General features: G+C 47.3%; 1 protein-coding gene across 1 annotated transcript; it reads left to right on the top strand.

The window, feature by feature from the left end:
* The first annotated feature begins 3,538 nt into the window (after window positions 1-3,538).
* LOC135398800 (uncharacterized) lies at window positions 3,539-7,463 on the top strand. Its single transcript, XM_064630267.1, has 4 exons — window positions 3,539-3,676; window positions 5,380-5,434; window positions 6,639-6,777; window positions 7,233-7,463. Exons 2-4 carry the CDS (start codon window positions 5,392-5,394, stop codon window positions 7,411-7,413), a joined length of 363 nt encoding a protein of 120 aa, XP_064486337.1. The 5' UTR covers window positions 3,539-3,676; window positions 5,380-5,391; the 3' UTR covers window positions 7,414-7,463.
* The last annotated feature ends 2,107 nt before the right edge of the window (window positions 7,464-9,570 follow it).

Consider the following 9,570-nt stretch of genomic DNA (forward strand, 5'->3'; position numbering starts at 1 on the left):
GCCGTTTCGAGCTAGTTGGCTCTCATCGGCACAGCGTAGGGATGTGACACGCTCTTGGGTCGGCACAAACACTGTGTCTCTGCGAGATATCAATGTTGCAGGGTGTTAGCAACGCCTCTGGCGGCCGCAGTGCAAAGCCAGCAAGTACAGACACAAATATAAAAATGAGCGAATGCTCCATGGCTGCACGTGAGGCATATGTTTACATGTCAAGCGTGCCACAATCCCAGCTGTGGACGGCGGTTTCGAGCTAGTTGGCTCTCATCGGCACAGCGTAGGGATGTGACACGCTCTTGGGTCGGCACAAACACTGTGTCTCTGCGAGATATCAATGTTGCAGGGTGTTAGCAACACCTCTGGCGGCCGCAGTGCAAAGCCAGCAAGTACAGATACAAATATAAAAATGAGCGAATGCTCCATGGCTGCACGTGAGGCATATGTTTACATGTCAAGCGTGCCACAATCCCAGCTGTGGACGGCCGTTTCGAGCTAGTTGGCTCTCATCGGCACAGCGTAGGGATGTGACACGCTCTTGGGTCGGCACAAACACTGTGTCTCTGCGAGATATCAATGTTGCAGGGTGTTAGCAACGCCTCTGGCGGCCGCAGTGCAAAGCCAGCAAGTACAGACACAAATATAAAAATGAGCGAATGCTCCATGGCTGCACGTGAGGCATATGTTTACATGTCAAGCGTGCCACAATCCCAGCTGTGGACGGCCGTTTCGAGCTAGTTGGCTCTCATCGGCACAGCGTAGGGATGTGACACGCTCTTGGGTCGGCACAAACACTGTGTCTCTGCGAGATATCAATGTTGCAGGGTGTTAGCAACGCCTCTGGCGGCCGCAGTGCAAAGCCAGCAAGTACAGACACAAATATAAAAATGAGCGAATGCTCCATGGCTGCACGTGAGGCATATGTTTACATGTCAAGCGTGCCACAATCCCAGCTGTGGACGGCCGTTTCGAGCTAGTTGGCTCTCATCGGCACAGCGTAGGGATGTGACACGCTCTTGGGTCGGCACAAACACTGTGTCTCTGCGAGATATCAATGTTGCAGGGTGTTAGCAACACCTCTGGCGGCCGCAGTGCAAAGCCAGCAAGTACAGACACAAATATAAAAATGAGCGAATGCTCCATGGCTGCACGTGAGGCATATGTTTACATGTCAAGCGTGCCACAATCCCAGCTGTGGACGGCCGTTTCGAGCTAGTTGGCTCTCATCGGCACAGCGTAGGGATGTGACACGCTCTTGGGTCGGCACAAACACTGTGTCTCTGCGAGATATCAATGTTGCAGGGTGTTAGCAACACCTCTGGCGGCCGCAGTGCAAAGCCAGCAAGTACAGATACAAATATAAAAATGAGCGAATGCTCCATGGCTGCACGTGAGGCATATGTTTACATGTCAAGCGTGCCACAATCCCAGCTGTGGACGGCGGTTTCGAGCTAGTTGGCTCTCATCGGCACAGCGTAGGGATGTGACACGCTCTTGGGTCGGCACAAACACTGTGTCTCTGCGAGATATCAATGTTGCAGGGTGTTAGCAACACCTCTGGCGGCCGCAGTGCAAAGCCAGCAAGTACAGATACAAATATAAAAATGAGCGAATGCTCCATGGCTGCACGTGAGGCATATGTTTACATGTCAAGCGTGCCACAATCCCAGCTGTGGACGGCGGTTTCGAGCTAGTTGGCTCTCATCGGCACAGCGTAGGGATGTGACACGCTCTTGGGTCGGCACAAACACTGTGTCTCTGCGAGATATCAATGTTGCAGGGTGTTAGCAACACCTCTGGCGGCCGCAGTGCAAAGCCAGCAAGTACAGATACAAATATAAAAATGAGCGAATGCTCCATGGCTGCACGTGAGGCATATGTTTACATGTCAAGCGTGCCACAATCCCAGCTGTGGACGGCGGTTTCGAGCTAGTTGGCTCTCATCGGCACAGCGTAGGGATGTGACACGCTCTTGGGTCGGCACAAACACTGTGTCTCTGCGAGATATCAATGTTGCAGGGTGTTAGCAACACCTCTGGCGGCCGCAGTGCAAAGCCAGCAAGTACAGATACAAATATAAAAATGAGCGAATGCTCCATGGCTGCACGTGAGGCATATGTTTACATGTCAAGCGTGCCACAATCCCAGCTGTGGACGGCGGTTTCGAGCTAGTTGGCTCTCATCGGCACAGCGTAGGGATGTGACACGCTCTTGGGTCGGCACAAACACTGTGTCTCTGCGAGATATCAATGTTGCAGGGTGTTAGCAACACCTCTGGCGGCCGCAGTGCAAAGCCAGCAAGTACAGATACAAATATAAAAATGAGCGAATGCTCCATGGCTGCACGTGAGGCATATGTTTACATGTCAAGCGTGCCACAATCCCAGCTGTGGACGGCCGTTTCGAGCTAGTGGCTCTCATCGGCACAGCGTAGGGATGTGACACGCTCTTGGGTCGGCACAAACACTGTGTCTCTGCGAGATATCAATGTTGCAGGGTGTTAGCAACGCCTCTGGCGGCCGCAGTGCAAAGCCAGCAAGTACAGATACAAATATAAAAATGAGCGAATGCTCCATGGCTGCACGTGAGGCGTATGTTTACATGTCAAGCGTGCCACAATCCCAGCTGTGGACGGCGGTTTCGAGCTAGTTGGCTCTCATCGGCACAGCGTAGGGATGTGACACGCTCTTGGGTCGGCACAAACACTGTGTCTCTGCGAGATATCAATGTTGCAGGGTGTTAGCAACGCCTCTGGCGGCCGCAGTGCAAAGCCAGCAAGTACAGATACAAATATAAAAATGAGCGAATGCTCCATGGCTGCACGTGAGGCATATGTTTACATGTCAAGCGTGCCACAATCCCAGCTGTGGACGGCGGTTTCGAGCTAGTTGGCTCTCATCGGCACAGCGTAGGGATGTGACACGCTCTTGGGTCGGCACAAACACTGTGTCTCTGCGAGATATCAATGTTGACGAGGAGACAGCATAGAGGAATTTTAGCGTGTCTGTGCAGGATCAGGGGTGGGTGGGTTCGTGGTTTGCCACTGCCGGTGCCTTTTCATTTTTTCATTTCCTTTTATTTTTTTCTCTTTCTTTTCTTTATTTTTTTTTTTTTTTTTTTTTGCAAACAGGAGCATTTTAGCATTAAGCCCCCTCAACTGTCGGAGCTGTCTCACTGCTCGTGGCATTGTTGGAATTGATCACTAGCTATATCGGGCAATTGCGTCCGTGTACTTAAGGAGTCCTTCGAGGTTGCTTCTCCTGGAGACATGGCTCATTACTGGAATGTCAGGCTACTAAGAGCGCCATTAACCATTTACTGCACCTACCTTAACAATTCGTTTTTTTTTTCTTCGTGATTGTGGCTTTAAATAACGGTTACATTTTCGTTAACCTCGGAACATTAACATAGTTACGAGTCAGGTGCTTGATAAAAGGTTGCCGCGTTCAGTCCATCCAGAACCGCGAGAAATTATCGCAGATTAATAATAGCGCGAGTCTGCGTTGTACACGCCGACATCCGCAGCAACGATGCAGTGAGAACGTCCGTTTTCGTATCTCCAGCTCTCAGCTAATTCCGGTCTGCTATAAAACGACTGCTTCTAACACTCAACGGTATCGCTGCATTCGAGTATTCGACTCTGCAAAACTGAACGCCTCGTCTGAGCTGAAAACCTCACATCGTAAGTATACTTTTATTTTTAAGTGACTCTGAATTTTTATGGATGAGGGTAATTGAAGTGGCGGTACATGGTCCGGATCGCCCGGGTTCTCAGCATGCTTGCACGGTGCATGCCTGTCAACGACAGTCACGTCATAAACAACGAGAATTTGACGAGGCAGACCACAATTAGGTACGACACGGACACGTAAGCCTCAGACGCCCAGAAATGAACGAATTCAAACTACTGAGGGGAAAGAGGTGCTGGCGGCATTGTTTATTGTCATCACTAGGAAACAAAGAACAAGAAAAACCGTGGGGCGTGTCCAATAGCTTTCGCTAGTACAGGCTCATGCCCCGCGGGGTAAATGGAACAGAAAAACAGGTGAGATAAATAATGCAACAAACAGTTACATTCCTGGGTTCAAATAGGCTGAAGTGTCCATAAGGTATCGTCGTAGCATGTTGCGGAATGACTGGCTGTTTTTAACCTCAAGAGGCATAGAGTTCCAGAGTCGCGGCCCAGAACACACTGTCAATCTCGTACCATACATATTTTTTGGCCGATATAACATAAAGTCATTCGACATGACGCTTCGGTTACCTCTTGGACATTTTTTAAATATGTTGTTATTAAAAGGAACGTTATTCTTTACAATTGACTCTACAAGTAAGGCACGACGCTCTCGAATAAGATCAGGCAGTGGGAGAATTGTAGCTCAAGGGAATGGCGTGCTGGTGTGGTGTAGCGGTTATCATATGTGACAGGAGATCACAGGACCCAGGTTTCTGGCATCAGTACATTCTTTCCCTGAGTATAGTTTGACACACGTCATGCTTGGAATCCACGAAGGACCGTCGGTCAAGCGATACGATGTCGCGTTTCCAACGCCTTTTTCTGACTCCAATGAAAGAAAAAAAAAAAGCGCAAGTCTGCCCTGTCTGAGAGGTATCCAATTAGTTTCGCTTCTTTATTTCCCATTTACGAATGAGTGGGACTGAAGGAAGATGGCTTAAATGCAGTTGACTCGATTTTTCGCAATACAACTAAACCGTGCTCATATTGGACATCGACGCTGCGAGGGACTGGTACATTTTACTCTAGTGCCTTCCAATATTCGAGTACCAATCCCTAGTACCTCTGGGTGTATACCAATATCTAGAGTACTAGCAGTAGAGTGAAGTAACTACTGTAATTAGTGTTTGGTTAAGACCCTGTCAACATCTACATCCTCAAAAAGAAAGAAAATGCGGCACAATGTTTCCAACTGAACAAGAAGGTTCGAGAGCTATATTCAGGAATCCAGTGCATGACCATTGCTTTTCGTCTTTTTACTCGGACATTCCTACCATCACGATCAGGATCGCCATCGCCACTCCGATCATTCCCGTCATCTCTCATCGTCATCGCTTATCATCGTCATCATTCATCATTGTCACCACTCATATTAGACATCCTAGCTATGGGGTAGCGTTCCACTCCTAGAGTGGAAAACCTCCCCACTTTATCGTCAGAATATGTCTGTTGTTGTTGTATGTTTCATTATGCTGTTGTATGTCTGTATCTGTATGCGTGGCTAACCTTTCCTTTTCCTCTGTTTCTTTTTAATAAACATATCCCCCCCCCTATATTCAATATCTTTGCACTTCACATGTTTCCTAAGGTATGCGTGTGCTTGACAGTATGTGAATGTTATGTCTCTTATGTGATCATTTGTGCTCCAGGAAACATCAACCATGAAGGTAGTAATCTCATCGCTCATGCTTCTGGCTCTGCTCCGTAAGTATATATTCGAAAGCGATCAGGCTTTGCCTCCAGGTAGTGTTGGCTCTGGCAACGCCACCTAGATACAGAAGGCCTGCTTGTTTCCTCCTCTCTCTCCTTCGCTACGTGGACATATAATGTCAGAGTTCGTCTGCTACTGCAAATCGCCGTTCTGCGAATTCAAGAACTCGCAAATAATTGCAGATAACTTCGCAAATTTGAATCTGTGGACTAAAAGTGCAACGCGCTTTACAGAAAATAAGTATTCAGAAAGATATGGGACCATTTTGCGCTTTATTTTAAAGTTTTCTCATTTGATACGCGAGGAAGTTCAACCACTACTCGCAGACGACGCTGGTTCGTCTCCATGGCTACGACCGCTGAAAGCTCGTTCGTGATTGACTACCGCCGTCGAAAACACGACCCTGATTGGCTGACTCTTACTTGTTACGTCACGTCGACGAGTAAGCAGGCTGTCTCTATCTAGGTGATGTTGGCTCTGGCCTCCTCCGTTACGTAATCGCAGTGTCGTCTGCTTCAATCAATCGCCGCAGACGATTTCAAACACACAAAGCCTGTGGCTACGAGTGGCTTCACGTACGGCTGATATGGTGTCTGATTCCTATCGTTATGCCCGATGAAAGCAACTGGAAACACTAGAGCAGGTTTTCTGTAACACTTTGCAATCTCCTCTGCTCATCAAGATAAAGAGGGTACCTTGCATTGCCACCGAGAACCAATTGTTCTGTTGACACCAAGTAAGAAAGTAAACGCGTAGAGATAATAACTGCGTGTAGCGCATCACGAAATCAAATTTATTTTAAAATAATTAAAAGAAATACGCCTAATTGATAAGCGCGGGATTCTGGTCGTTGCTATAACGTATGTTGGAACTCATCTCAACAGTGCTGCAAAGACATAAAATCTTGCGCGAAAATTCGCGATAGACAATAAGGACTTGTAGAGTATCGTAAGAGCACTCCGATTCCAGCTCCATATGGCTGTCAGTCAATCAGATATCAACAACATGACGTCATGCAGCCTCTCCAAAGGAATCAGGCCAATTGGCTTATGTTTTCGGAAACGTTATCGTGAAACTTGTACGTTCTCCTAAAACTCGCTGACGTCATAATTCTCTGTCTCTAGAAGCGCGACTCCAACGCACCCTACGTGCCCCGTGCAAAAGCGTTCGTAACTAACAGTACATTTGACTGTGCAGAGCTCGCCACTTGTGACTGCGAAAGCTCCGCTTCTGAAGCTCAGGAGTGTTTGAGGAACCTGGCGGTTTCTCCACTGCTCAAGGATCTTGATTCTGAGGCGGTAAGAACTGAAGCCGACAAGGAAAAAATTGTATGCTGGTGAGTAGATTTTCGTTCACATTAAATATCTATTATGGAAATCATCCTCAAAAGCACACTGGAATAAGCTCACACTCTGCCCAGTGCATTAGGAGATGGATAAGTTGGATGAGAAATGTAATAAATTGTGTAACAGCTTTTATGATTTAATGGTGAAATGCGACTCTGTTCGAACTTTCAGAAAAGAATTAGCAGGTGTTCTCTTGTAGCTCTTCGGAGCATTGATCGATGAATACGTATTGTTGTAAGATTTGTTTTGCTTTTATTACTTTATTATTTTATTACTGCTTTATACTAATGGATTGTCGTCTTCACTGTCTTGTTTGTTTGATTGTGTTGGCTGTGCTCTCGCCATGTCGGGGACTGTGTCCCTTTTGCGCGTGCACATTACCAAATAAACCTGAAACCTGAATACATGAGATGAAATTATATGTCTCATATGCTTTCATGTCTAGTGGACTGAAATATATCAGGACCTGCGTCGACTACTACCTCGGTAGAGAGTGCCCTGAGCTTGCTGCCGCAGCCAGCGCTTCTGCTCGCGATGCCTTCCTGCAAGCTACGAGGTCTGCTACGACATGCATCGGTGTTTTGCCAACAAACTGCGAAGGGTTGTCGTCGCTCTTCAGTTTGTAAGCAACGGGTGTGTAGCTATGGTTCACATTAAGTAAACCTGCAGAAAAATCTTCTTTCCCTTTCCTGAACAAACAAAGCACAGTAATATAAGGAATGGACCGGGCAGGTCTCAGAACGTGCACTGTTTTCGGGTGTTTCCTGAACACCGCAGAGCACCTAAGGCTGTTTCACAGTGCTGCGTTTTACGCTTGCGTATAAAGCTTGCGTTTACGTGAGCTCAGTGCCCTGCATTTTCTCATTATTATTGATACTGTTTTATTGAGTTGCTTCGTAATTGGACAGATTCTTACTAGGCCTGTAGGCGTTTGTTTTCGCCATTTCGTTTCAGGCTCGACCATTGCAGCTTTCTTTCTCTGTTTGCTTGCTTTTGTTTTGTTTCTGGTATTTCTGTTACGGACAACGAGCACAAAGCTTAAAAAAAATAAAGACCTGCATATACAAGCTCTTAGAACCATGAAGATCGCTTTTGAAAGGCAGTGGCATATCTTTCAAAGCGAAACCAGATGCTATATATTGCTTGTCTCGCGATCTTCCACAAATCCGAGAGTCCAGTCTGCCTGCGAGTCAAACTAAGTGGTGAGGTGCGATAAGTTTAATGCGATTGCGTATACTTGTAACAGTAGACTGAAGAATGGCTTGGCGTATTGACTCACTATGACGTAACATCTGTGTTTCTTACTGCTTTTGGTGTGAGCCATTCAGTTGGGTCATCAAAAGTCGAACTCACGCCGCGACACACCTTGCCATGTTTCTCTCTCTCCTGCAAGAATGCTCCATTTAACATTCCGTCAGGGACCTTATTCGGAAAATTTTTCAAAAGGCCGTTATGACACATCCTGCAGATGTACGGCTAGGGACGTCCATCTATGTCACTCCCAGGGATGTCCACTTGACATCCAGTTCAGGACATGGACATTGGGATCTATTTTGGACGTCCGCAGGAGATAGTGTTCTGTCTGGGAAGGATACGTACCGCAAGACCTCAAATGCACAATACATGGCATCCACCGGTGTTCGGGTAGGAAGCTCCAGCAACCTCACATTACTGCCAGAGTGCAAGGCGGGCTCCTTGTTTTTTGTCTGTAAGTCACACGGTAGAACACTTCTAACATCTCTTTATTGCTCTCTCTCTCTGTTGGAAAGAATAAAGGGGATTATTTTCGCTGCAATCAATTCTCCTTACACCATGTGACACTGAACGGGTTAGAACTTGTTTTGAACCGTTATTTTTTTTTTTACTCCGGAGCTGTTTTCTTTGAACCGAAACGAAAACCAGAACAAAAACCTTCCGGTTCAACACCTTGCACACGACCACACAAGATAGGTAAGCCAGTAAAATCAGGTCTTTTGCAGTTTGACAGTGTTGCGGGGGTGATTGCGGTAGCGTGGCATGGTGAACTGGGTTCGATTCCGGAATGGGCAAGATGAACAAGAACTTCTTCTGTGCAAGATTCTAGCAGGCAAATACGAGTAGCAAGTCAGAGTGTCGTCGGGCCTGGATCGTCATCGGCGGGGTAGGACGGCAAAGCTCGGGTTGTCTTCGCTTTTGTAGGCTCCTGAGCTTGGCTGAGCCTTTTGGCGATTCTTTGTTGGACACCATGGACCGCGATATGGTCCTTCCAGCAGCTATAGTTATATGAAGCAGGCCACATGGAGGAACGCTAGGCGCTGGGAAGTGAATCCGTCGCGCAACTGAAATCTAGTGTAAACTGGTAACTGGTAACTTTCTGAGAATGGCGAGAGCCTTCTTTTTGCTCAAGTGATGTGCTTTTCTGTAACGTTCCACGCCACCCTGTACCCCCCTCGAGTTTATCATATCCCTCTATAAGTCGTCCACGCTATTAAGGCTTGCTGCTGCTGCTGCTGAGGCTCGGGAGATTTGTGCAGGGAAATGAGAGACGATAGTTTCGAGACTTTGGAAAACCAGGAAGGTTTCTTCCCCGTCTTACGTTGCATCAAATATTTGACGGGTTCGTAAACGGAGGAGCACCTACCCCAACAACACAGAAAGGTCCCGCGATCGTCCCCAGGATGTCAACCCCTGACGACGATGACATCCTCAGGAAGTCATCAACTGGTCCTCCCAGTGTTACCTCAGTGTTAAAGTGGGACTCCCGGTCACATCACCTACACATCCTCAGGGCTGCACTCAAGTGG

The sequence above is a fragment of the Ornithodoros turicata genome, chromosome 6 (assembly GCF_037126465.1).
Source record: "Ornithodoros turicata isolate Travis chromosome 6, ASM3712646v1, whole genome shotgun sequence".
Classification (NCBI taxonomy): Eukaryota; Metazoa; Arthropoda; class Arachnida; order Ixodida; family Argasidae; genus Ornithodoros; species Ornithodoros turicata.